The 27,248-nt window shown below is 45.7% G+C and overlaps 1 protein-coding gene across 3 annotated transcripts in view; it reads right to left on the minus strand.

Annotated features, from left to right (window-relative positions):
• The window catches only part of SEC14L1 (SEC14 like lipid binding 1), a 90,352-nt gene that overhangs the window by 52,051 nt on the left and 11,053 nt on the right, over positions 1-27,248 (minus strand). For 2 of the 3 annotated variants that reach the window (XM_075349548.1, XM_075349550.1), the window contains exons 2-3: positions 14,019-14,101; positions 4,830-4,921 (exon numbers count right to left, since the gene is read on the minus strand). In XM_075349548.1, the coding sequence (XP_075205663.1) occupies positions 4,830-4,892 (63 nt within the window). In that variant the 5' untranslated portion in view covers positions 4,893-4,921; positions 14,019-14,101. The remainder of the gene's footprint in view (positions 1-4,829; positions 4,922-14,018; positions 14,102-27,248) is intronic. The other variant, XM_075349549.1, reaches the window with a different exon arrangement.

Below are 27,248 nucleotides of genomic sequence, written 5' to 3' on the forward strand. Positions count from 1 at the left end.
GAGAGCGGGTTTTCTCCTTTAGGCCGGAGTCACACTTGCAAGAGACTCGCGAGAGTCTATCATCACATAACCCGGCATGGCCGCACACTCTGACAGCAGTGGGTCAGCTGCATGTATTTCTATGCAGCTGAGACACTCGTGTCCAGAGAATGTGCGGCCATGCCGGGTGATGCGATGTGTCTCTCACAAGTATAACTCCTGCCTTAGACAAACGTTGCTTTACCCCAGTGAGAGTCATTCAGAAACTGCGATTGGCTCTCTGGGGTCCCTGAACACATCACGCAGTGAAACCAGCCTGTGCAGTGTGGCCATTGTTTCATGAACGACACATCAGAGCACCCGCCATTTTTGGCCGAGCTCCACGAGTACCCTGATGCTCAACTGAGCAGCAAGCAGTCCTGAGCACACTCACTCATCACCATTTATGAGGATTCCTAGGCAAGGAGCACAGCACTTACAAACTCTTTGTTATAGAGCTTGTAAGCTCCTCTGAAACTGAACAGATCACTGAATCTGACCAGCTTCAGTGTCCTCTGCAAGCATCAAGAGTGACAAACTTAGCCCAGAAGTGTAATCATGCTGCATGACTGAAAGGTCACTCATTCAAGACCTGAAAATCAAATCACAAGAGAAGATCCATACACATCGGGCCAATGGAGAGGTCCCAATATCATTTGCTGAGGGAAATGGGATTTCAACATGTCGCATGCTAGGAAATATGTGAACGTCAAAAGGAGTTGACCCATCAAGACAATCTCTGTTCAGTCTCCCTGCTTGGGTGCTCAGGACCCACTCCCACAATAGGCTAGAATGGCAATGCGTGATCCATATGGGGTCAGAGCACCCAAGTATAGGACATCGCTAAAAATTCTTAAAAGTATTAGGTTTGCAAAAGCAGCATGATGAGGACATTAGCACTGATGACTAGATAAGAATCCTGAGAACACAAAATACACCCACACTGCGGGTCATGCCAAATATCCTGCTATGCAACATGTGACCTGGCCCATTATTTAGGAGGGTGCTGCGCTGTGCCTGTCAGGAAGCACAGATGAAAGCGTTGTGAGAACAGGCTGTCCTAGTGAGCGCCGGGAGAGCAGCTGACATGTACTGGGCTCACAGACTGAACCCGGCCACTTCCGGAGACACCCACAAACATTTCCAGATTGTGAAGAATTGCCAAACATCAATGCGATAAATTACACATACCACAATCAGACGAAGCTTTATGAATAGCCGCGCAGCAGTGCAGTAACTGAAGCCAGCCTTGGTGGCTACATAATACTGCCCTGCATGCAGGACTAATGCAGTCTATGAATGCCAAGCATGAAGACGTGCCACTCTTAACGTGCAAACGCCGCACAATCCATTTACTATGATGTGTGTGCAGACATATTCAGAGAAAGATAACTCGGATGCCTCACAAATTAGAGTGTGAGACAACTAGAAGGCATCCATTGTTCATCCCTGCCCTGATGATATAGGAATGACTGCACACATTAATGAGAGGCTACGCAAAAGTGATACATGCTTTATTAGGCTGATACGCTACAATTACAGAGAGTATTCAAGGGAATCTATCACCAGGTTATTTTTCCACCTATTCTGAGAGCAGTATAATAAAGAGACAAAGACCCCCAATCCAGTGATGAGTCACTTACTGGGCTGCTTGCTGTGATTTCATAAAAAAGTTTTACCAGCAGTAGATCATCCCTCAAGGATGTGTAAACCTTCTGCCATGTAGTCCTCCATATTCATAAACTCTGTATAACCCTGCCCCCATTACCCACTACCCGTTTTCTGCCTATGCACAGGATACACAGAAAGCTGCCAATCAGTGGTATGAGTGGAATATAGAGGGTGCAACATTCAAAGAACTGGGAGATCTACAGCAGAGAAAACTATTTTATCATAACTGAGGGAAGCATCCCAATAAGTGATACATCGTTGTAATCAAGGTCTCTGCACCTACATCATGCAGCTCTCCGATGTGGTAGAAAAAAATCTGGTGACAGATTCCCTTTAAAAAGGAACCTATCACATGGAAAACTACTAGATCTTGTAGATGCCCGCCTGCACATTAAACCCTGTTGCCAGGAAGAAATTAACTTTATTCCTCCCAGCAGCATTTAGTCACAGGGGCGGCGCCGGCCAGTGTGGGCTCAGTCACCACCCTGTATGTGCCAGCGGCTGTAACTGCACACCCCACACTGACTAAACTGACAGGCGCTCTGCAGTAGAAACAGCAGTCGGTCAGTGCGGGGCTGTGGTTACAACTGCCACTCTCCATACACAGAGTGGTGACTGAAGCCGAATAAAGTTCTTTTCCTCCCGGCAGCGGGGTTCAATGTGCAGATGCCGGGCAGGTTCAGAATGCTATTAACCTGCTGATTAACCCCATATCTGCAGGTTAATAGCATTTTTTGCATATGACCGGTTTCCTTTAAAAGGGGTTTTCAACCACGTTCCGGAAAATAACAAAGCTGCAGTGCGGATTCAATGAACAGTGCTATTTAACAGAATAGGGCAGCAATGCAGTTTCCTACACTCCTGAATGGCTGAGATCCATTTTGGAGAAGAAAAAAAAAAAAAAGAAGAAAAAAAAAAGAAGGAAGGTTTTAGGCTGCGTACATGCATCAGTTTTTGGCCATCAGGCGCAATCCGTCAGAAACATGAAAAACCGCGTCCGGCGTCTAATGACGGCCACATGCGTTTTTCCCCCATAGACTTCTATTAGCGCTGGATGGCCTTGCGTTCCATCCGGCTTTCGCTGGATCCGGCAAAATTTGCTTGTCCGGCGGCCGGATGGAACATTGAGGTGAATGTTTTTGTGTCCGGCAAAAAAAACGGATTGCGCCGGATCCGGCGCCATACGCCGTGTTTCATAATGGAAGCCTATGGATGCCGGATTCAGCGTAATATGTCAAAAAACGAATTACGGCCGCCGGATCAGTTTTTTTTTTTTTTTTTTTTTAACTGAGCATGCTCAGTATCAAAACGGATCCATCAAAAAACAGAAGAAACGGATGGAAAAAACTGATGCGGCTGATCCGTTTTTTTTCTCTGGATCCGTCACGTCACTTTTTTCGCCGGATCATGCCTGATGGCAAAAACACTGATGTGTGCACTTAGCCTTAAGGTGGTGTCACACACAGCGACGACGACGCTGCTAAGTCACCATTTTCTGTGACGTTGCAGCGACGTCCCGTCGCTGTCGCTGTGTGTGACATCCAGCAACGACCTGGCCCCTGCTGTGAGGTCGCCGCTCGTTGCTGAATGTCCTGCTTCATTTTTTGGTCGTCGCTCTCTCGCTGTGAAGCACACATCGCTGTGTGTGACAGCGAGAGAGCGACGAAATGAAGCGAGCAGGGAGCAGGAGCCGGCGTCTGGCAGCTGCGGTAAGCTGTAACCACGGTAAACATCGGGTAACCAAGGGAAGACCTTTTTCCTGGTTACCCGATATTTACCTTCGTTACCAGCCTCCGCCGCTCTTGCTGCTAGTGCCGGCTCCCTGCACATGTAGCTGCAGTACGCATCGAGTAATTAACCCTATGTGTATTGTAGCTAGAAGAGCAAGGAGCCAGCGCTAAGCAGTGTGCGCGGCTCCCTGCTCTCTGCACTGTGACATGTAGCTGCAGTACACAATCGGGTTAATTAACCCGATGTGTACTGTAGCTAGGAGTGCAGGGAGCCAGCGCTAAGCAGTGTGCGCGGCTCTCTGCTCTCTGCACATGTAGCAACGTTATGATCGCTGCTGCGTCGCTGTGTTTGACAGCTAAGCAGCGATCATAACAGCGACTTACAAGGTCACTGTTACGTCACAGAAAATGGTGACGTAACAGCGATGTCGTTGTCGCTGTCGCTATGTGTGAACCCAGCTTTATTCTCAGGAGTGGTGGTGGTGTGTGTGTGTGGGGGGGGGGGGGTAGGTGTTAAAAGGTCAGACTCCCAACAATAGTCTAGATTTACTGTCTGGGCTATGCAAATACTAGTCGGGTGACCTGGTTTCCAAAGTCTAAATATTTTAGGAGCCAAGCGATATTTTTGGCTGCACTGGTGATCATTTTAGATCGCATGTGGGACCCTGTGCCATCCCTTTATGGAAAAGTAAGAGGATTCATACGGCCACATTATTTTACACAAGTACATAAGATAAGACAGGCTACAAATGGAACAGCATTTTAAGCACCTACATAAAACTGAGCTGCCCAAATCAGATGTAGCGCATAAGTAAAATTGGTATTATTTCTGGGAGACAAAAAAAAAACAAAAAAAAAAAACCCTAACGAACACCCCTTTTTCTTTAGGACATAAAAGACAACAAAATATAATAGAAAGGAGAAAAATGAGGACATAATCAAAATCTATATTAGAATGGCAGCACATTTCCCTGGCACCTAAAGAGCAGAGCGCAACGAAAAATCCCATTGCTAAAGCTGCAGGGGATTTTCATGGCAAATTATTACAGGGAAAAAGCGTTGTAGTCTCCAAACCCAGTGAAAAGCTGCGCAAATCTACTTTCTGGCTGTGCGATGGATTTACATGACATCAAAGCAGGCAGATCTTGGATGTAGACCCTGAAGGCCTGTATTATTTTCAGCTGGGACAGAAATAACTCGGCAGTAGTAGATACAGTAATCATCAGCTCACGGTGCACAGTATTGGACATCTCCCAGAAATCGCTAATAGTACATGCAATTAAATGCACATTAATACAGGGAGCCTGGAGAATCTGATTCAAGTACGTGCAGATAGTCTATGCCAGCTGCGGGCACCTCCAATAACAGGCATTTTACCATATGATGAGAAGATCGGGTATGAAAACGTACCGCCATAATTAACTCAAAGCTGGATTTATACACCCGGACGGGCGACTGGTATTTCTGCACCATGGTGACGGGTCTGGTGGAACGTCAGCAGCCTGCGGTGGGAGAGAAATAGGTTAGTGTGATATTAAAAACACAACACTAAATGTCTTTCAATCACAGGTTCTCATACTTGTCCTTTGTATTGCTTTTAAAGAGGACCCACCACCAGGATATTCCTATATAAACTAATGCCAGTGCTATACTGGCACTATCATGCGGATTTTAACCATACCTTTTAGTTGTGAGATAGGATGTCTCGTTTCTGAAATACAGGCAAGTTTGTAAAATACACTGCTACTTGATTGATAGGTGCAGAATATGTAATAGGTGGGTTGGGTTTTGCTAGTTATTCCCGCCCCTGTTTGCTGGGCTGTCTTCCTCCCCCAGTTTTTATTATAGGGGGAGGAAGGACAGGCAGCAGACAGGGACAGGAATAACTAGCAAAACCCAAACCACCTATTAGATATCCCGTTGCACCTATCATCAAATAACAGTGCATTTCCCAAACTTTACTTGCTTGTATTTCAGAAACTATACATCCAATCTGACAACTAAGGCTATGTGCGCACTAGAAATGTGAAGTTTCTCAAGAAAATTTCTTGAGAAACTTCTGGGAGTGAAAGATTTCCGGACCTCCGGAAAAAATCCGCACCAAATCCGCATGCGGATTTGCCGCAAATTAGCCGTGGAATAGCCGCGATTTTCCAGCGGGTGGTTCCCTGCGGATTTTGCAGGCTGTACTGCCGAAATCCGCAGGGTACCTGCGGAAAAGAATTGACATGCTCATTTTCTCAAGAAATTTTCTCGAGAAAATCTTCAAGGAAATTTCTTGAGAAAAATCCGCACAGCTATTTTTTTTTTCCTCATAGAATTTGCTGGGAAATGTCTGCACAAAGATTGTAGACATTTCTCAAGAAATTTCCGCGGCAAATCCGCGGGTAAATCCGCAGGTAAAACACACTAGTGCGCACAGAGCCTTAAGGTATGTATAGAATCAGCATGATAGTGCCAGTATAGCACTGGCTTAAGTTTATATAGCAAAATCCTGGTGGTTGGTCCTCTAAGTTCTATGTACAGCAGGTAATCCAGCACTTTGCTAAAATGCCTTTATTTAAATCCACTAGGGCTGTTCCACCATTGGTAATCAATGGAACAGGCCTCGCCTCTAAATATTCCACCTGAGGGTACGTGCACACAGCGTCTTCTAGAGGCTGGTGTATCAGTTTTTGACAAAAAAAAAAATGCCAAGTCATAATATGTCCACGATTTCTAAATTGAGCACTTCAGGTTCCAGCTAGAATGCCTGAAAAAGACGCCACGTTCATATATCCTAAGGGTATGTGCACACGTCATCTTTTCAGACGGACTCCACCCGGAAAACACCTAAAAATCACTGCAAATGTGCCCATAAAATGAACATAATGCAGAGCAATGTCAAGACAACAACGCTCACTATGTAAGGGTTCCGTATTATGTCACTTCTCTTAAAGGGGTAGTCCATTACACTGACACTGCCGATACGGCGCCTGCCCAGGAGAATATAGGCTTTTTTTTTTTATAACAGGGACAAACAAGCACACGTTAAGAATTTGGTGAGTTTTTAACATATTTGGAAGCCAAAACCAGAAGTGGAACAATCAGAGGAAACGTTTACTGGAAACCAGTCCACCACTTTTGTATTTGTCACCCACTCGTCGTTTTGGCTTACAACTATGGAGGTAAACGCAAACAACGTGTGCACATGGCCGTAGGACAACCCTGTCAGTAAGCTTTTTAGGGGATACGGTGGGCAGAGAGATTCAGCCTGCTATGTGAAGAGCCATGGAACAGATGGGTCTCACACCCTGAAAGTCTGGTATCAGGGCTCGCTCACACGGACGAGGGCTATCTGGTGTTTTATCAGATAACACTGGGCCCAATGTTATACTATGTAGTAGTGCAGATCCGAAATTTGTTTCTCGGATTTGGCAAGAGAAAAAAAAAAAAAATATTTGTATAAAAATAAATAAATCACAAAGCTGCGGTTGGCAGTGTACATCAAACATCATGCATCCATACAAGTTTATGGGTTGCAAAACATTGGACTACACATCATCCAAGACAGACAGGGAAGAAGAAGGAGAAATTGATCTCTCCATCTTCTCTGCACCTGTGATCCGATTCTCGCCTGCGAGCAAACCGGAGCACAGCGACCGACACTCCTCACACTCGCCGCAGTGTCATTAGCATACCGCATCTAATGCGCTTGCATGACAAAATCATCAGTGTGACCCTATCCTAAGGCTACACAGTGATGTGTTATGTGATACTATTGGCACTGATCATATATTACAGGTTGCGATACACTTAGGCTGGTTTCACACTACGTCTTTTTAACATCCGTTGAAAACGTTATTTTAGCGGAAGTACGGATCCAGTGCAAATGCGTTTTCATTTCAATGCATTTGCAATGGACTCGCGTCCACCTGCGTTCACCTGCGTTTGCGTGCGTTATAGTGCGGATCCGGTGACTTGCAGTTTTTTAACATGTTTCAAAAACGCTACTTGTAGCGTTTTTGAGCTGCGTCAAAATACTGCAAGTCACCGGATCCGCACTATAACGCACGCGAACGCAGGTGAACGCTGGCGTGCTGATAGACAGGATCCTGCTTTTGTACTGAGCATGCCCAGAAAGTACTGAGCATGCCCAGAACCAGTCTCGCGTGATCTGTCTCTCTCTCCTCCTCCCTCACCCTCTCTATCTCTGTCTTTCCCCCTTCCTCCCTCTCCCCCACCTGAGAGCTGCGGACACTCGTAACCAAGGTAAATATCGCGTAACCACTTCTCTTAGTTACCCGATGTTTACGTTGGTTACGCGTGCAGGCAGCCCTGCTCCTAGCAGCTGCAGACACTCGTAACCAAGATAAATATCGGGTATCCAAGGCCGATGTTTACCTTGGTTACCAGCGTCTGCAGCTGTCAGAAGCCGGCTCCCAGTCTAGTTCCCCTCACTCCCGATCACATGACTCCAATGCCCGCCCCTAAACATCCAGTGCAGGATCCTGCAAAATAACATATGCGTTTGCATACGTTATTTGCTGTAAAAGCAGGATCCGTACTTCCGCTAAAAAAACGTTTTCAACGGATGTTAAAAAGACGTAGTGTGAAACCAGCCTAAGTGTGTCAGATTTTCTGCCACTTGTTGCACTTGACATGCAACTTTACTATTTACAAGTAAGGTACACAAATGTTTATTTAGTCGTACGACTTGTCCAACAATTGCAGTTGCGCAACATGTTGCCGTATAGCCCCAATGAAGTTGTAGTGTTACTTTGTGACATCAGATTAATGATTTCCTATGGTGCTGCGTTGCGACCTTCTGCTATAAAAACAGTAGCAACTGTTTACAAATATAAATGGATTTTTGGTTAATCGTCTGAAGTTAAATTTTAATGTAAGTTGCATGTGACTGCAATTTGCATGCAACTTATCTGGGATTCATTTTTATTTCTTAAAACTGTAAGAACAACTGTAACAGTCAAGCACCACTAAAGGCCCCGTTGAACGCAACGACGTATCTAACTATATATCGCCGGGGTCACGGATTCCGTGACGCACATCCGGTATTGTTAGCGCCGTCGTTGCGTGTGACACCAACGAGCAACCATTAACAATGGAAAATACTCATTAAATCGTCCATTGTTGACACGTCATTCCTTTTCAAAAAATCGTTGATTCTTGAGGATGCAGGTTGTTAAGGCCCAGTCACAGAGATAAATCTTTGGCAGATCTGTGGTTGCAGTGAAATCATGGACATATATTGTTCCATTTGTGCACAGCCACAAACCTGGCACTGATTGTCCACAATTTCGCTGCAACCACAGATCTGCCGCAGATTTATCTGTGTGTGACAGGGCCTTTAGTCGTTCCCGAGGCAGCACACATCGCTACGTGTGACACCGCAGGAACGACGAACTACAGCTTACCTGTGGCCGCCGGCAATGAGGAAGGAAGGAGGTGGGTGGGATGTTACGGCCGCTCATCTCCGCCCCTCCACTTCTATTGGGTGGCCGCTTAGTGACGTCGCACGAACCACACCCTTAGAAACGAGGCGGTTCGCCGGCCACAGCGACCTAGGCAGGTAAATCTGTGTGACGGCTCCTAACGATATTGTGCGCCACGGACAGTGATTTACACGTGACGCACAAACGACGGGGCTGGTGCTTTTACCAGCGACATTGCTAGTGATGTCGCTGCGTGTAAAGCCCCCTTAAGTCACACTGATTGTTTTGGTCATGTGACTTGGAGAATTGCTGGCGCGACACGCCGCCATGTAGACCTAGCCTAAGCAGGTACTATATCATAGCCATGTAACACCCCAAATCCCGTTCTACCATTTGGACGCTGATAATTAACCATTGGGAGTTTCAGCTGCCAGACCCACAGATTTCGTACCAGTAGCTCCTTGTTTAAACAGGGGGTTACCCAGATGGAACGGCCCCCTTCAAAGTGATCCTTGTCCCAAACATATCCAAGACCTGATGGAGCAGGCAACAAAAGAAATGCAGCTGATAAGAGCACAGTTTTCTATTCAGTTCTCCTCTATATGGCGCGTAGGCCGGATGATTGTTCTCATATATAAAAGGCATCTCAGGTGATTAACTTGGGCACAATTGGTTTGCAGATTTCTAGTAAAGTACATGGCGTTCTGAAAGCTCTTCATGAATGTTTCATTCCTAGTAAAAGCTTTCCTTCCTAAATCTCAGGATTAGCAAACAACAGTTTTCTATAGAAGAAAAAAAAAATGAACCGGGAAACTGACGCCCCAGGGATAAAGGTGCAGGTTATTGAGCTGGGGGGACACAATCACTAGGGCAGATCCAATGTAGCGGTATTTTCCGTGGGTTCAGCACTGCACATCTATAAATATACAGCAGCAGACCGCTATGTAGTGATCGAGGCTTATATAATCCAGCTCACAATCAGCTTTAAGCCAGGGATGTGCAGTTGTGTCGCAGATGCAGCCGTTAATTGGACTTGTTTCAGTAACATTTACAAGAAGTGTTACTATACAACCCAACTGCACGGATTTTAGGTTTTCTGATCGGATAGGGATCATCCATTCATCTGAAGCTTCCATATATCTACTTTCTGTTAGTAAAGATGTATATTCAGGGGCTTTCCTAGCACACAGCTGAGGGCTTGGTAAAACATATTCGTGCCGGAAAGAAGCATAGGCAAAGCAGGACGCAGGTCTGTAATGCTGTTGTGAAACGCCCAGATTGGATGAATCCAGCAGGCAAAGGTCCTTCGCAAAAAAATAAAAATCTGTCAACAGGTTTTTGCTACTTCAGAGAGCAGCATGATCTAGGGGCAGAGACCCTGATTACAGCAATGTGTCACTTACCAAGCTGCTTGCTATCACAGTTCTCTAAATACTGAGCTCTGTATAACCCCACCACTGATTGTCAGCTTACTGCCTATAACCAGTGTGCACAGAAAGCTGCCAATCAGTGATGGGGGCAGGGTTATACAGAGCTCAACAGATGGCAGAAGGTTTTCTAGTCCCCTGGTGTTAACCTCTGCTCAGGGCAGATCAAAGTGCGCCTGCGCAGGATCTCAATGCCGGCCTGGGTGGATAACGTAGGACGCGTCATGCACCTTGGCTTCAGAAGGAGGAGGACAAAGATCGTTGAAAGAGGAGGCGCCGGACGGGAGAACAGAGACACCTATCTGACCAGTCTACACCGCAAGGAACCTTAGGGTACGCTCACACGAGCGTGAAAATCGGACGAGTGCAATGCGAGAAAATCTTGCATTGCACTCGGACCTATGTTAGTCAATGAGGGAGAGCAGTTGGTCAGCTTTTCTCACTTCCAGATTCTGGATGCAAGAAAAGCGGCAGCATGCTGCGATTTGATCCAGAATACGTCCAAGACTCGCCAATACAAGTCAATGGGTGCGAGGAAAAAACGGATGTCACACGGACGGCACATGGACCATCCGAGTGACATCCGTTTTTCTAAGCACAATCCTATCATGTAACACAGAACACTGTAAATGCTCCTGTACATGACTAAATGAGTAACAGCTGCTCAGGAAAAAAAAAAAAAAAAACCACACTGCACACTGAAACTGGTAGCACACGGACGGCAAGTGAGAAAAAAATTGTCCTACTCTTGCAAACAAGAATGGGACCGTTTTTGCATATGTTTGTGTGAGTCCAGCCTTAGGTGAGTTTTATGAAGTGATATTTATGTTCTACACAGAGGCCTGGGATCTTATATACAGCATGTTAGAATGCTGTATATAAGAGACCACTGGTGGTGGCCGCAGCTTATAGGCCCCAAATCTAATGACAGGTTCCCTTTGAAAAAAACAAAAGGGGCAGCTTCATCAGTTTGTGTTAGGTATATTTGTGCCAAGTACAACTCTGAGAAAATTTACATCCCAAAAGGCGTGAATTAAGACACATATGTATACCAAAAATCATAAAGTATAAGTTTAGTTCATTTCACTCCAGCACGCTCTTCCTCAACATTAGTGTAGTCTTTATTAATCTGTTCCAAACTCTGGCTACCCCCTACCCATCCACCTAAAGCAGATCTGGTGGTTTAGTATGCGAGGGCAGTATATTACAAGTTACTACTCAGAATGAAAAGGTAAACTAATACAAGAGACCCATAGAATCGTGATATTTATGTGAAGAGAGGCCCTGTGCCCCCCAGAGCTTTATACACAATATCAACCCTGTAGTCCATGAGAGCCAACTATGAGTCCACTGTATTACAAGTGCTTCTCAATAACAGCTTGTCGGCAGAGGGAGCATGAAGTGCTCTAAAACGTCCTGGCAGACGGCTGCGCTGACTTTGGTCTTGATAATACACAGTGGACCTACACCAGCAGATATATAATATTAATATATAATATTTCATTCACTTATATAGCACTATTAAGTCCACAGCGCTTTTACATACATCAGCAATACTGTCCCCATTGGGGCTCACAATCTAAATTCCCTATCAGTATGTTTTTGGAGTGTGGGAGGAAACCGGAGAACCCGGAGGAAACCCACGCAAACACGGGGAGAACATACAAACTCCTTACAGATGTTGTCCTGAGTGGGACTAGAACCCAGGACCCCAGCGCTGCAAGGCTGCAGTGCTAACCACTGAGCCACCGTGCCGCCCAGATGGCAAACCATCACTGATTGTGGAAATGTCACACTAGACCTCAGCAGCTTGGATTGTGGCCTCTCCACTCTTCCTCCAGACTCTGGGACCGCGATTTGCAAATGAAATGCAAAATTTACTTTCATCTGAAAAAACCTTGGACCACTGAGCAATGGGATTTCATTGCCTGTAAGCCATAATCATCAATATTTTAAAAACAGAAATAAATCACTTGAAATAGATCCCTCTGTGTGTAATGACTCTATACAATATGTATTTCCCTTTTTGTATTGAATTATTGATACAAGTTAACTTTTTGGTGATATTGTAAATTTATTGAGATGCACTTGTATGTGAACTCTTCTATTGGCCAAACAGCACTAATTCTTTTTGCCTTTTGGCTACAAGGAGCTGTAATATGCTACCATAACATAGGACTGACAGATCCACTGTAAGTAAAATACAGAATCCATGTTGGAGTTCCCCCTTGTGGCCTGTTGCTTCATGGTGAGGTAGAATTACCGTATTTTTTGCTTTACAGGACGCACTTTGGTTCCCCCAAATTTTGGGGGAAAGTAGGGGGTGCGTCTTATAATCCGAATATACGGATTATATACTGCAGGGTCCAGGGGAGGTGGGGGCCGCTTTGGAGTGGTGCTGGTGGAGGCTGGTGAAGCTGCGGGAGGGAGCCTTTGATCTCCTGCTCCCGCTCATATAATATGCAAAGCCGCTGTCCATCACCGTGGTGCTGAAACCGCACCGCGGCGATGGGCTGGGGGGAGCGGCGCATTTTATATCTGACTGTGCCCCTTTGACGGCACATGCCCCCCCTTCCTGTGTTAGCTATGGCCCCCATGCTGCTGCCCATAGTAAAATAAAAAAAAAACAAAAAACTGTTTACTTACCCCCTCCAGCGTGTCTCCCCGGTCTCACTCTGCTCACTCTGCTGTGCCGATCAAATGACCGGGACCGTGAACCAGGAAATGCAGGCAGGAGGCCGGAGCTCGGGGACACGAAGGAGCACAGTGCTGGAGAAGGTAAAGAAAGTTTATTTTACTAAAAGCAGCAGCATGGGGGCGATATCTAACACAGGGGGCCAGTCTGTGCCAGCCACAGGGGGCCAGTCTGTGCCAGCCACAGGGGGCCAGTCTGTGCCAGCCACAGGGGGCCAGTCTGTGCCAGCCACAGGGGGCCAGTCTGTGCCAGCCACAGGGGGCCAGTCTGTGCCAGCCACAGGGGGCCAGTCTGTGCCAGCCACAGGGGGCCAGTCTGTGCCAGCCACAGGGGGCCAGTCTGTGCCAGCCACAGGGGGCCAGTCTGTGCCAGCCACAGGGGACCAGTCTGTGCCAGCCACAGGGGACCAGTCTGTGCCAGCCACAGGGGACCAGTCTGTGCCAGCCACAGGGGACCAGTCTGTGCCAGCCACAGGGGACCAGTCTGTGCCAGCCACAGGGGACCAGTCTGTGCCAGCCACAGGGGACCAGTCTGTGCCAGCCACAGGGGACCAGTCTGTGCCAGCCACAGGGGACATGTTGCATCACTGGGGGACGTGTGCCAGCACAAGAAAGCTATATTCAATATAGGGGGGCCATATCCAGATTAAGGGGAGCTAATTTTAGGATGAGGGGTTATGAGAGACATATACCCTATATGATTTGTTAGACAGACACTGGCATTATAAGACGGACCCCATTTATTAAAAAAAAAAAAATTCTCTATTCCTTCACCAAATTTGGGGGTGCGTCTTATAATCCGGTGCGTCTTATAAAGCGAACAATACGGTATATTAGTAAAGTGCTTGTGGATAAGATGAAACGAATAACTGCTGACATGTACAGATACAAACAGAAATGCATTGCCAGGTCGGGCTCCCACTGTATAAATGATGTGCATGAGAAACGTTAGATATGGAAAGGTCACATCATTCTCAGCACCAAAATAAAAGCTAGAATAACTAAATTATTCAAGTGTTAATTAGCAGTTACCATAAATATCTTACCTAGAAAAAAAAAAAAAGGAAAGCGCAGGGAGTTCTTAGACGTCGCACAGCGCTCTGCAAAATGCAGGGTTCATGTAACACATCTGCAGAGAAAAAGGAGATAACATTACTATCATAGAAATGATAGACCTATCAGCAAGCAGCCGCCACGTGTGTCGTGGAAGACTGTACACATACGTACCCGGCCTACAACACACACAGATGGCTCCCCACCCCTATTACACACATAGCCATCGTCAGGGAATACTACAAGACCGTGGCCAAAACAGCAATGGGGTTAAAAGGACTGTCACCAGGTTTTTGCCACCTAATGTGAGAGCAGCATAACATAGGGGCAGAAATCCTGATTCCAGCGGTGTGTTACTTACTGGGCTGCTTAGTGTCGTTTTGATAAAATCACTGATTAAAATCAGTAGTAGATCATCATTAGAGGACTACTTGTCCTGCTGACAGGTAGTCCAACATATTCATGAGCTCTGTATAATTGCTAGATCTGCAGCAGAGAAAACATTAATTTTATCAAAATGACAGCAAACAGCTCAGTAAGTGACACATCGCTGGAATCAGGGTCTCTATTATGCTGCGCTCAGATGTGGGAGCAAAAACCTGGTGACAGATTCCCTTTAAATGAGGAGCAAAAGAGGCACAGGACTGACAACACTACTATATATATATTTTGTGTTATACCATGCCTGATGAAGAGACCTGAGTAGTCTCGAAAGCTTGCAATTATTACCATCTTTTCAGTTAGCCATTAAAAGGTATCAACCACTGAGGACTCTCTGTTCTTTTAAACAATTTTTTTTTTCTCTACTGGCTAACACGGTACAAAGATATATTTTACTTGTAACACTACTATATTCATGTAAGGGGCTGCTCACACATATCCAAGGAGGCACGGCCAAACAGATCATAATCAGATCAGTCAAATCAAAACAGTCCCTAAAGAGGATACAGGGAATCTGTGTGAATAGAGACGCATATCAAGGTCCAGCGTACACACTTCTTAAAGTAACTGAGACATGTAGGATTTAATAGATCCTAAGGAGGCAACAATTTAGGACAGTGTAAAAAAAGGTTTAAAAAGGGACTGTCAGCAGGCTCTTTCTACTGTATAGGCCCTGAAGACAGCAGGAGAGAGGCTGAAACACAGATTTCAGTTATGTGTCACTTATTAAAGAGAATGTGTCAGTTGGATCAACACTTTTAAGTCATCTATATGGCCATGGAAGTCAAAAGAAGCTGAATAAAAGGATTCATTGACTTCTGTGATCCGGTGTCTTAGTCCAGAGAAATCCACACTTTTCTCATATGTAAATGAGCTGTTCCGGGCAGGGCCGGCGTCAGCACGCGGCATACCTGGGCAAATGCCGGGGCCCTGGAGAGCCGGGGGGGCCCACTCGGCCTCGTCAGTTCTGGTGCCCCTTGGCCGGGGCCCCCTCGCCTTAGTTCTGCTGCCCCCGGGCCGAGTTCCGCAGTCCTCGGCAGGAATCTGCAGCGCCGTCCCTTTAAGGCGCGCAGACTTCCTGGTTTGAACTTCATCTGTGGGCGGAGCTACCGACCGGCCTGCTCAGTCCCACAGATGAAGGAGTTGCAGTGCCAGCCAGCGACCCCCAGCACAGCTCTTCTCTCCGGCGCTGTGTGGGCCCCCTCTCCGGCGCTGTGTGGGCCCCCTCTCCACCGTGACCTGAGAGGTGTGTGCCCTCCCCGCCCCCGATTTATGGGCCCTGGGGAGCTGTATGGGCTTCTCCCCCCTTAGGTGTATGCCCTGCCCCCCGGTGCTGTATGTGCTGGCCCCTGGAGCTGTGTGTGTGGGCCCCACAGAGCTACGTGTGTGTCTGTATGTATGTAGCAGAGCTATGTGTGTATGTATGTAGCAGAGCTATGTCTGTATGTATGTAGCAGAGCTATATGTGTATGTATGTAGCAGAGCTATATGTGTATGTATGTAGCAGATTCATGTATGTATGTAGCAGAGCTATGTGTGTATGTATGTAGCAGATTCATGTATGTATGTAGCAGAGCTATGTGTGTATGTATGTAGCAGATTCATGTATGTAGCAGAGCTATGTATGTAGCAGAGCTATGTGTGTATGTATGTAGCAGAGCTATGTGTGTATGTATGTAGCAGAGCTATGTGTGTATGTATGTAGCAGATTCATGTATGTATGTAGCAGAGCTATGTGTATGTAGCAGAGCTATGTGTGTATGTATGCAGCAGAGCTATGTGTGTATGTATGTAGCAGAGCTATGTGTGTATGTATATAGCAGAGCTAGGTGTGTATGTATATAGCAGAGCTAGGTGTGTATGTATGCAGCAGAGCTAGGTGTGTATGTATGTAGCAGAGCTATGTGTGTATGTATGTAGCAGATTCATGTATGTATGTAGCAGAGCTATGTATGTAGCAGAGCTATGTGTGTATGTATGCAGCAGAGCTATGTGTGTATGTATGTAGCAGAGCTATGTGTGTATGTATGTAGCAGAGCTATGTGTGTATGTATGTAGCAGAGCTATGTGTGTATGTATGTAGCAGAGCTATGTGTGTATGTAGCAGATTCATGTATGTATGTAGCAGAGCTATGTGTATGTAGCAGAGCTAGGTGTGTATGTATGCAGCAGAGCTATGTGTGTATGTATGTAGCAGATTCATGTATGTATGTAGCAGAGCTATGTGTATGTATGTATGTAGCAGAGCTATGTATGTAGCAGAGCTATGTGTGTATGTATGCAGCAGAGCTATGTGTGTATGTATGTAGCAGAGCTATGTGTGTATGTATGTAGCAGAGCTATGTGTGTATGTATGTAGCAGATTCATGTATGTATGTAGCAGAGCTATGTATGTAGCAGAGCTATGTGTGTATGTATGTAGCAGAGCTATGTGTGTATGTATCCAGCAGAGCTGTGTATGTATGTAGCAGAGCTATGTGTGTATGTAGCAGAGCTATGTGTGTATGTATCCAGCAGAGCTGTGTGTGTCTGTATGTATGTATGTATCTAGCAGAGTTGTGTTGTGTGTCTGTATGCATGTATGATGTGTATCTATGTATGTCAGTGTATATGACTGTATAGATATGTCAGTTCTATACGTATTTTTGTGAGTTTGTCTTTAAATATGTATATGTATGTGTACGTATGTGTGTGTGTCTGCGTGTGGATGGGGCCCACCGGGACTCTTCCGCCCAGGGCCCACAAAAACCTGGAGCCGGCCCTGGTTCCGGGCTATGGGCTGGGCACTGGTTTCCCTGAGAATCTGCTTCCAGGGCCTATATTATATAGAAGGGTATATTACCAGTGAGATGGCCGCTCTGTGGTCTCCTGCAGAGCGGTGTGTGACTATAACTGACATCGGCAGGTGCCTCAGCCTCCATCTCACATATAGGGTTACAATACAGCAGAGCTGTGAGAGCTGCAGCTGCTAACGTGTTTGTGAGAAGACCAGGTTCAATTGTTTGTATTAGTTGCACATCTCACACTGCTAACTCCCCCTCTTATTAAAAATAAAGTCTGGAGGCAGATTCTCATGTAAATCAGTGTCCGGACCATAGCCTGGAACAGCTCAACTACATATGTGTTGTTCTTAGACAGCTTTAAGGCAGGCTTCCCTGTTTTTTGGATGTACCATGTTTTTGCTGAGTCCAAAACGATGCATTGTACAGTACAAGCACAGTGGACGGGACTAATAGAAATCCCACTGTGCCTCTTTTCTCTGCAGCGTAAACTGACCTGTGGCACGGCCTCCCAAGCCGCAGCATGCCAATTTATGCTGCGGAGACACAAGTGTTCTCCACAGGTAGAACAGAGAGAAAGTCTGCAGTGGCCCGAACCCTGATTGTGGGCACGGGCAGCTGCGGTCTCCTGTGGAGAACACTTGTGTCCCTGCATGGCAGTTGAAACTGTGTCCTACACAAAGTGTCATTGGATCTTAGGCACGTTCCCTAGAAGAGCCTTTTGGCCACTACTGGCAAAGTTGTTGCAATTAGATCCAAATACAAAGATGGAATTCCAGCACCTGCAGTCCAATCTTCAATTTAAATAAAACATCCTTTTATTGGAAACATGTTAAAATATACATGTATAAATAGAAAATCCTTACGCGTTTCAGGTCATGGTGACCCTTACTCATAAGTAATATGTTTGAAATAAAATAGACATTTATACAAACTTTGAAGAAGGAAATATTCACGTGGAATGAATAAGTTACAACAGCTGTGCACATTAACTATTTATTTTGTTTCCATTAGATGCCATCACCTATACTTCTAGAAGATAATTTCTTCATCGCAAACACATACAGCCAGTTATATATGAAATTACAGAATTACACAGTGACGGTTCATGGTGGCATGTAATCGCGCTATAACACCTTGCTGTACTATCAGCCACCAAAGAACAATTCCTGAAGAAGGCAGGTGTGTGATCCAAGTGTAGTAATCCTGACAACGGATCATCACTGAGGTAATGGCTAGTTAGCGGACCACCGGCCTAGCTTCATATCAAGAAGGGCTTGTCACGGTGGAGCAAGTCAACTGGAGGACAAATCAGTGACTTGTATGCACGGTCCTCTGTCTCTAACACAAAAAAGGGGGGTCTACAGATAAGGCTGCTTTCACGCTACTTTTTTTTAGCATGCGTCCTGAACGATTTTTGCTGCAAAAGCGGATCCTGTTTTTCTAAAGAAAAACACATGCAAACGTATGTGTTATTTTGCAGGATCCTGCCACTTGACGTTTATGGGGGGGCATTGGAGTCATGTGATCGGAGTGAGGGGAACTGAACGTGACAGACTAGGAATTCAGATGCCGCTGGGGAGCGAGAGAGAGCGCGCGCGAAACAGAGCGCGCGCGAAACAGAGCGCGCGCGAAACAGAGCGCGCGCGAAACAGAGCGCGCGCGAAACAGGAATAAAGAAACATACTCTCGCTGTGGCTTCTGGGCATGCTCAGTAGAGCAAGCAGGATCCTGTCTATCAGCATGCCAGCGATCACATACGTTTGCGTGCAGTATAGTCAGGATCCAGCAATTTGCAGTATTTGGACGCAGCTCAAAAACGCTACAAGTAGCGTTTTTAAACAATGTTAAAAAGCTGCAACTTGCTGGATCCTGACTATAACGCACGCAAACGCAGGTGAAGGCATGTTGACGCGAGTGCATTGTAAATGCATTGAAATGAAAACGCATTTGCACTGGATCCGATTTTGCAGCAAAAAAAAAAAAAAAAAACAAACATTCAGGACGCAGGTTAAAAAAAAAAAACGTAGTGTGAAAGCAGCCTAAGTAGAAGTCCCAGAAAAGTGGATCCAAAACAAGTCATTTACCCTTTGCACCAGTAGAACCCCCAATCATCAGGACCCATAAATGAGGTACTGTGACTATATACAGGACGGCTTATATCACCTTCACACAGCACCATATAGCAACTTACAGCACATGTGGCCTTTTTGGATTTAAATGTTATGTAGTCAAAAGGGTTACTAATCTGTCACACTTCTCAGATATCCAAGACAAGGAACAAGGAAGAGGAGATACATTTTTGTAGTCTGGATGTCCATGTAGAAACATTTGCATAAAAGCAGAAGTTAGATAAGGGGGGGGGGGGATCCTGTCTTCTAGTTCTAAAAAACTTGTTTTTTGTTACGCCAATATGTGGCGTACCTGGTAGCATTACCCCATTACAAGTATCTTAAAGGGGTTATCCTACAAAGTTGCTTCTAAATCAATAGATCTGGAAACAATAAAGGTCCAGTCACACTAAGCAACTTACCAGCGATCCCAACAACGATAGGGATCCCTGGTAAGTTGCTAGGAGGTTGCTGGTGAGATGTCACACTGCGACGCTCCAGCGATCCCACCAGCAACCTGACCTGGCAGGGATCGCTGGAGCGTGGCTACACGAGTTGCTGGTGAGCTCACCAGCAACCAGTGACCAGCCCCCAGTCTCCTAGTTACAGCACACATCAGGTTAATTAACCCGATGTGTGCTGCAGCTAAATGTGCACAGAGCAGGGAGCAGCGCACACTGCTTAGTGCTGGCTCCTTGCTCTCCTAGTTACAGCACACATCGGGTTAATTACCTGATGTGTGCTGCAGCTACATGTGCAGAGAGCAGGAGCCGGCACTGACAGTGAGAGCGGAGGAGGCTGGTATCAAAGGTAAATATCGGGTAACCAAGGACAGGGCTTCTTGGTTACCCGATGTTTACATTGGTTACCAGCCTCCGCAGAAGCCGGCTCCTGCTCACTGCACATTAGTTGTTGCTGTCTCGCTGTCACACACAGCGATCTGTGCTTCACAGCGGGACAGCAACAACTAAAAAATGGCCCAGGACATTCAGCAACAACCAACGACCTCACAGCAGGGGCCAGGTTGTTGCTGGATGTCACACACAGCAACATCGCTAGCAACGTCACAAAAGTTGTTCGTTAGCAGCGATGTTGCTAGCGATGTTGCTTAGTGTGACGGGGCCTTAAGTTACACAATTTAACAAGAGCGAGAGATATAGATATAGAGATAGATTATATATACACACACACACACACACACACACACACACACACACACACACACACACACACAATATATTATATATTATATATTTCTGTGCTGAGATAATCTTATAACAGGACATTGTCTGATCATACCACATCTCCGGGGCCGGGGAGAAAGTATACAGACATAGTATACACAATGCAGGTCTTTGAGGTAAAGCTTTTTTATTTTTTTTTTTAAAGAAAAAAAAAAAAAAAAAAAAAAAAGGAACCTATCATCAGCAAGATTATACCCAGCTACGACGATGGTGCCAGGAGTCATCCACGTCAATCAAAGGAGGACGACGATCAGTGCCAAAAGGACAGACAGGAGCCTCAACATAGGATGTCCATCGACCCGGACCCAAGGATTAGTACACATGGCGGGAAATATTATAAAAAAAAAAAAAAAAAAAAAAAAAAGATATTTGTGAGATCTGCAGGGTGAGTCCGGCCACAAGATGCACAGGCGCTGCATAAGGTGCTAGATTTGGTTTAGAACCCCAAAATCTGGTGAGAGCTTCCCTTTAAAAAAGAGCAGGGAAATGTTTTACCTCACAAAAAGAATCATTTATGAGACCGTGCAGTAATGTTTCTAGACTCTTTAGAGTCCTCCCCAGGAGATTGGTATGATCAGACCATGTTCCTGTATAGTCAGACACTGCCATTACACAGTACATAGCAGGGAAACATATACAAGATTATTTGCGCGCAGAGACTTTTTTTTTTAAAAACATTCAATTATGGAAATTAATATTCCAAGATATATTGATTAAAAATTAACTTTGTTCATTGGAAAACCCCTTTAAAAGGAGAAAATGTCTCTCTAATATTTACTCACAGGACGGACAGCCCCAAAATGTCCCAAACTGACGCCGTCTGCCTCATTAAAGTCAATAGACGTAAGCCCTGATGGAGCTATTGACTAGTGGCTAAAAGCATGAGAAGAACATAGCCGTATTGTTGCTTACAACGGAGGAGTTGATTAATACTGCCACATAGCCAACAGGTAGACATTTCCATCTCGATTCTTTCAAGGAGCCAAACAATGTATTAATACAATCACACCCTTCAGAGAAGGGAAAAAAAAAAAAAAAAAAAAAAGAGACCTGTTTACACAGACAGCTTGAGTTTTGGAGGCAATGGGGGAGGGTAGGGTGCTCAGGATCATCTTTTGGCCAGAGTTGAGAGCCCTAACAAAAAGTGTCTGGCTCTGGAGGATAAGTCCTGCATTAACCCCTTCACCCCTGTGAGAGTTTCCGTTTTTTTTCCTCACCTTCTTCCATGAGCCATAACGGGGTTTTTTTCCGTCAATATCGCCATATGAGGGCTTGTTTTTTTTGTGGGAGAAGTTGTACTTTTTAACACCACCATTCATTCTGCCCCATATTGTACTGGAAAACAGGTAAAATAAAATCCAAGTGTGGTGAAACTAGAAAAAAAGTGCAATTCAATTGCACGATTTATTTAATTAAATTAACAGTGTTCACTACATAGTAAAACTGACCTGGCATTATGAGTTTATAGATACCAAACATGTATAGTTTTGCTTTTATCTATATGGTGGAAAAAAAAAAAAAAAAATGCACTTTTGTCTCCCTTTTCCAAGACCCGCAGCATTCATTTTTCAAGATCTGGGGGCTCAGTAATGGCTTCTTATACTAGTCCCCCTAGGGGATTTTATGCCTGCACACTACGATCGCTTCTCCTGATCAGAGCGGTGCTTCGGCATGGCTCTGATCAGAACTGCTGTGTTACTGTGAGTGCCTATGAAGAACAAAAAAAAAAAAAAAAACGCACATCACAATAGTTTAGATGCAAAAAAAAAAAAAAAAAAAATAAAAAAAGTGTATCTCAATGTATTGAGTAAAGGGTAATTCCATAATATTAGGACATAAACAAAATTACTGTATTTTTCGGATAAGACACTTTTTCTCCCAAAAATTTGGGAGGAAAGTGAGGGGTGCATCTCATAATCTGAATGTAGCTTCCCGGGATGGTGGAGAGGGGGCCGGGGGAATGCTGCGGCGGCTTGCAGGTGGCTGAGGCGGCTGGGTTGGTGCGGGATCTGCGGAGGCTGATGCTGGGGCAGCTGTGCAGTGTCAGCAGCTGTTGTGTGGGTCTCCAGCTGCTGCAGTGGCTGTGCAGGGTCTGCAAGTTGTCTCCGTCAGCTGGTCCTGGGGCTGCTGTCCGGGATCTCCGGCGGCTTTACTGGCGCTTCGGGTTGGCCGGTGAGAAGTTCAAATAATGCTGCCCGGAGTCGGCGCATATTCAAGCTCTCATCTGTGCAGGCACCGCCTCCGGTTCATTGATCGCCCTCCAGCGGACTTATGGAAAATGGCGCCCGGAGGTGGCACTTGTGCAGATGAGAACTCGGCTTGCCATTGAGCCTAGAGCTCAATCTGCGCCGACTCCAGACACCATTTCTTTGAAGCCCTCCCCGTTTGAAGCCGCAGCCCCAGCCTCCGCTGCAGCCGCCCCAGCCTCCGCTGCAGCCGCCCCAGCCTCCGCTGCAGCCGCCCCAGCCCAGCAACCCCAGCCCAGCAACCCCAGCCCAGCAACCCCAGCCTCCGCTGCAGCTCGAGTCCCAGCCTCTGCCGAAGGCCCAGCACAGTCTCCTCCACCACAGCTACTGCCCCCTCCAGTAAGACACCACCGGATTACAAAACTGACTTTTTTTCCTTCACCTATTCTTGCTCTGAATTTGGGGTGCGTCTTATAATCTGGTGCATCTTATAAAATGAAAAATACGGTAATTATAGACATTTTGACCTTTCCCAGGTCTTACTCATTTGGTAGCTTAGTCCTGTATTGAGAAGGGTGTCTGCATCGGCACTGTGCACTCTGTGGAGTGGGTTTATACTCAGCCCAACCTGTACCACCAGTAACCACGCTGAGTGCACAACAAACGTTTTACACAAACTACTGTGTGAGTGCCAGCGCTTTGCCGGCATTCAGAGAAAACATGTCATGGCAGTGACAGGGATCATCATCAGACCCCCACGCTGCCATGCAAACCAATTTGTGTTATCTAATTGCACCACGAGTCCGCCATTGGCAGCAGGGAACAGTGCGATCCCTGCCGGATTGCTTTAGATCAGGCTGTCAGAGAAGGGGCTAACAGGTGCGGGTGAATCTCCGATCCATCTGTGCCTGTTAGCTGCACATGTATGCTGATCAAATCAGCATACACGTGCATGGAATAATGCGCTATGCGAGCCCGCGTCAAAGGGACAGACGTGGCCAAAAACGTACCAGTACAACCTAGATAGTGAATGTGTTAAAGGGGGTTTTCCCCACACAGTTCTTTTTATTCAATAGATCTTTGAATAATAATAAAGTGCCAAAATAAAAAAAAAAAAAAAATGAATATATAAAATGTTCCTGTGTTGAGATAATCTTATATATGTGCCCCTGTTATGTACTGTGTAATGGTTGTGTCTGACTGTACAGGAACGTGGTCTAATCATACCACAGCTCCTAGGCAAGGAAGTAAAAAAAAAAAAAAAAAAAAAAAAAAAAAAAGTATACAGACATTACAGCACAGGATCAAAAATAATTGTTTCTTTGAGATAGAACATTTAATAAATAAACAGGGATATGTTTTACTTCACAGAAAGTATCAGCTGTGATCCTATACTTTAAAATATCCTTTGGGAGGCGCTACAGGAAAATGTAACACTTATTGCCAGGTAACCAAGAGATTATACATGATTACAGGGATCCCACAGAAGAATGCTTTAGGATAGGCTAAGGCTAGTTTCACACTTGCATTGAACGGCATCCGTTGCATTGTGTTGTGTGACCGATGCGATGCATATAATGGCACAATGGATCGTACAAAACAACGGAAAGCTTTTATTTATTTTTTTTCTTCTTTACAGTTTTACTGGCAGCAGACTATTATTAACGATCACCTGAGCGCTCTCACATGCCGGCGGCCGGGCGATCACCTGAGCGCTCTCACATGCCGGCGGCCGGGCGATCACCTGAGCGCTCTCACATGCCGGCGGCCGGGCGATCAGCTGAACGCTCTCACATGCCGGCGGCCGGGCGATCACCTGAGCGCTCTCACATGCCGGCGGCCGGGCGATCACCTGAGCGCTCTCACATGCCGGCGGCCGGGCGATCACCTGAGCGCTCTCACATGCCGGCGGCCGGGCGATCACCTGAGCGCTCTCACATGCCGGCGGCCGGGCGATCACCTGAGCGCTCTTACATGCCGGCGGCCGGGCGATCAGCTGAACGTTCGGCCACCAAGAGACAAAAAGTTTCTGTGATTTAAAGAAAATAAATGATGAGCATGCGCAGTGAAAAAGAGAGGATTCCGCTGCTCAAAAAACGTTACATGCTGCGTTCCTTCTGTCTGGCGGACGCAACGTCAGCCAGCGGCAGCAACGCAGGTACTTTTGGCACAATCAGTCATCCATACAAGTCTATGGGAAACAGCGGAATCCGTTAACGGATTCCGCTGTTTTCCAAAAGGGCGGATTGTGACGGAAGGAAAAAAAAAACGCAAGTGTGAAAGTACCCTAACAGTCATTGAATCCTAACAAGTAGGGGATGTCCAAAGTGGAGAACCCCTGGTTATAGTGTCAGATTAGTAACAAGTTTACATTCAGAGAAGATATTCTTTAGGACAGTTAGTAATAAGCTGTGTCTCTATATCTTCTCATGGGACAAAACAACTGACTACAATTTACACAAGGAGCTTAAAGCGCCACTCCAGCGGTTGTTTTTTTATTTGCATCTCTGGAGCGGTGCTTTAAATGCAATCCGCCGACTGATACTCACCTTCTGGCGGATTCACCTTCTATCGGCACCGCGCCATCAGGCTCCGGCAGTTTGTGACCTGCCAGTGTGGTTCAGTATTTGACGGAGCACTCCGGAGGTTACAAATCAGTACATCTATGTGAGCCTCGTTTCTGGCTCTCAGAGATGCATTGGGAGCTTGTGATGCAACGTCTGACTTCCGGCCAGTCAGACGTTACTGTCACAAGATGGCACAGTGGAGCTAGAGCGACATCGGTAAAAAGTGAAGATGCTGGAAGGCGAGTATATCACAGGGGACTTAGATTTAAAGTGTAACTCCAGCACTGAAAAAAATAATAATGCTAAAGTGGTGTTTTAATGGAAATCTGTCACCCAGTTTTTGCTACCTTATCTGAGCACAGCAGAATATAAGAAAAGAGAGCCAGATTCCAGCAATGTATCACTTATCTTACTGGGTGCAGCAGTTGTGACACAGTTCTTAGATGAAGCATAGCCCAGAAATCTAACCCCACAGCTTTCTGTGTACATTGTATACATGTAATGTATGTAAAATAAATTACATAGCTAAGATCTGTGTCTTGGCCCCCTTCTCCTGCTCTCCTGTTGTCTTCATATTACAAAGTAAAAGCCTGCTGACAGATTCCCTTTAGGAATTTTTTCCTCACTGCTTTCAGTCCATCAATTAGAGGTGTCATCATTAACCTCTCCGTCTTCTATTTAGGCATCTAGGAAATGGCAAGAAATGGAGGAAACAGGTGAAGAAAGCCCCAAGGAGCACAAGTAAATAACAGATGGTTACTTGTCAGATGTGCTCCAGGCCGGGTTCCCATGCATCATAGTCCTCCACAAAAGGACAGTAGGATCTATGCCTATAGCTTGTTTGAGCCCCGTGTCTTTGCCAGGAGTGCAGCACTGGAGTCATTTTTTCTTGTGGATACAGCTCTGAGGGTATGTGCGCACGTTGCTTTTTACCTGCTTTTTACCTGCTTTTTTGCTGCTTTTTCTTCTGCGCTGTTTAATGCCAAAATGGATGTGTTCTTCTATTCAAGCAAAGTCTATGGGAATTTGGGTTTCTTGTTCACACTATGTTGTTCAAAATGCTGCCTTTTTGTGGCAGAACTTTGGTCAAAAACTCAGCTTTGCAGTGCAAAACCCAAATGGCAAAAACAATTGACATGTTGCTTCTTTGAAAAGCTGAGTTTTTGACCAAAGTTCTGCCACAAAAAGGCAGCATTTTGAACAACATAGTGTGAACAAGAAACCCAAATTCCCATAGACTTTGCTTGAATAGAAGAACACATCCATTTTGGCATTAAACAGCGCAGAAGAAAAAGCAGCAAAAAAGCAGGTAAAAAGCAACGTGCGCACATACCCTAATGCCATTTCTAGAGACGTCAGCGCCAACCACACAAAACAGGTTGCGAACATTCAATTCCTGACATGTTTCAGGGTGTGGACCCAGCCTTAAAGCCTCTCATTTATATATAGAGCAAATCTGCAGAAGTTCAGTCACTTTCAACATTTCAAATTCTTGGGACGCTCTGATCGGATCACGAGCTACAACAAGAGCTGCATTAAGAAGTCGAGCTTTAGGCTATGTGCGCACTAGAGCTTTTTACCTGTGGATTTACCCGCGGATTTGCCCCGGAAATTTCTTGAGAAATGTCTGCAATCTTTGTGCAGACATTTCCCATGAAATTCAATGAGAAAAAAAAAAAAAAAAAAAAATAGCTGTGCGCACTGTGCGGATTTTTCTCAAGAAAATTTCTTGAGAAAATTTTCTCGAGAAACTTTCTTGAGAAAATGTGCATGTCCATTAATTTCCGCAGGTACCTGCGGTATTCCGGGGGTATTCCGCAGGTAGCAATGATGTGCGGTATACCACCGGAATAGCCGCGAATTACCTGCGGGAATGCTCATCGCTGCCTGCGGT

Source organism: Anomaloglossus baeobatrachus, chromosome 5, assembly GCF_048569485.1.
Source record: "Anomaloglossus baeobatrachus isolate aAnoBae1 chromosome 5, aAnoBae1.hap1, whole genome shotgun sequence".
Taxonomy (NCBI): Eukaryota; Metazoa; Chordata; class Amphibia; order Anura; family Aromobatidae; genus Anomaloglossus; species Anomaloglossus baeobatrachus.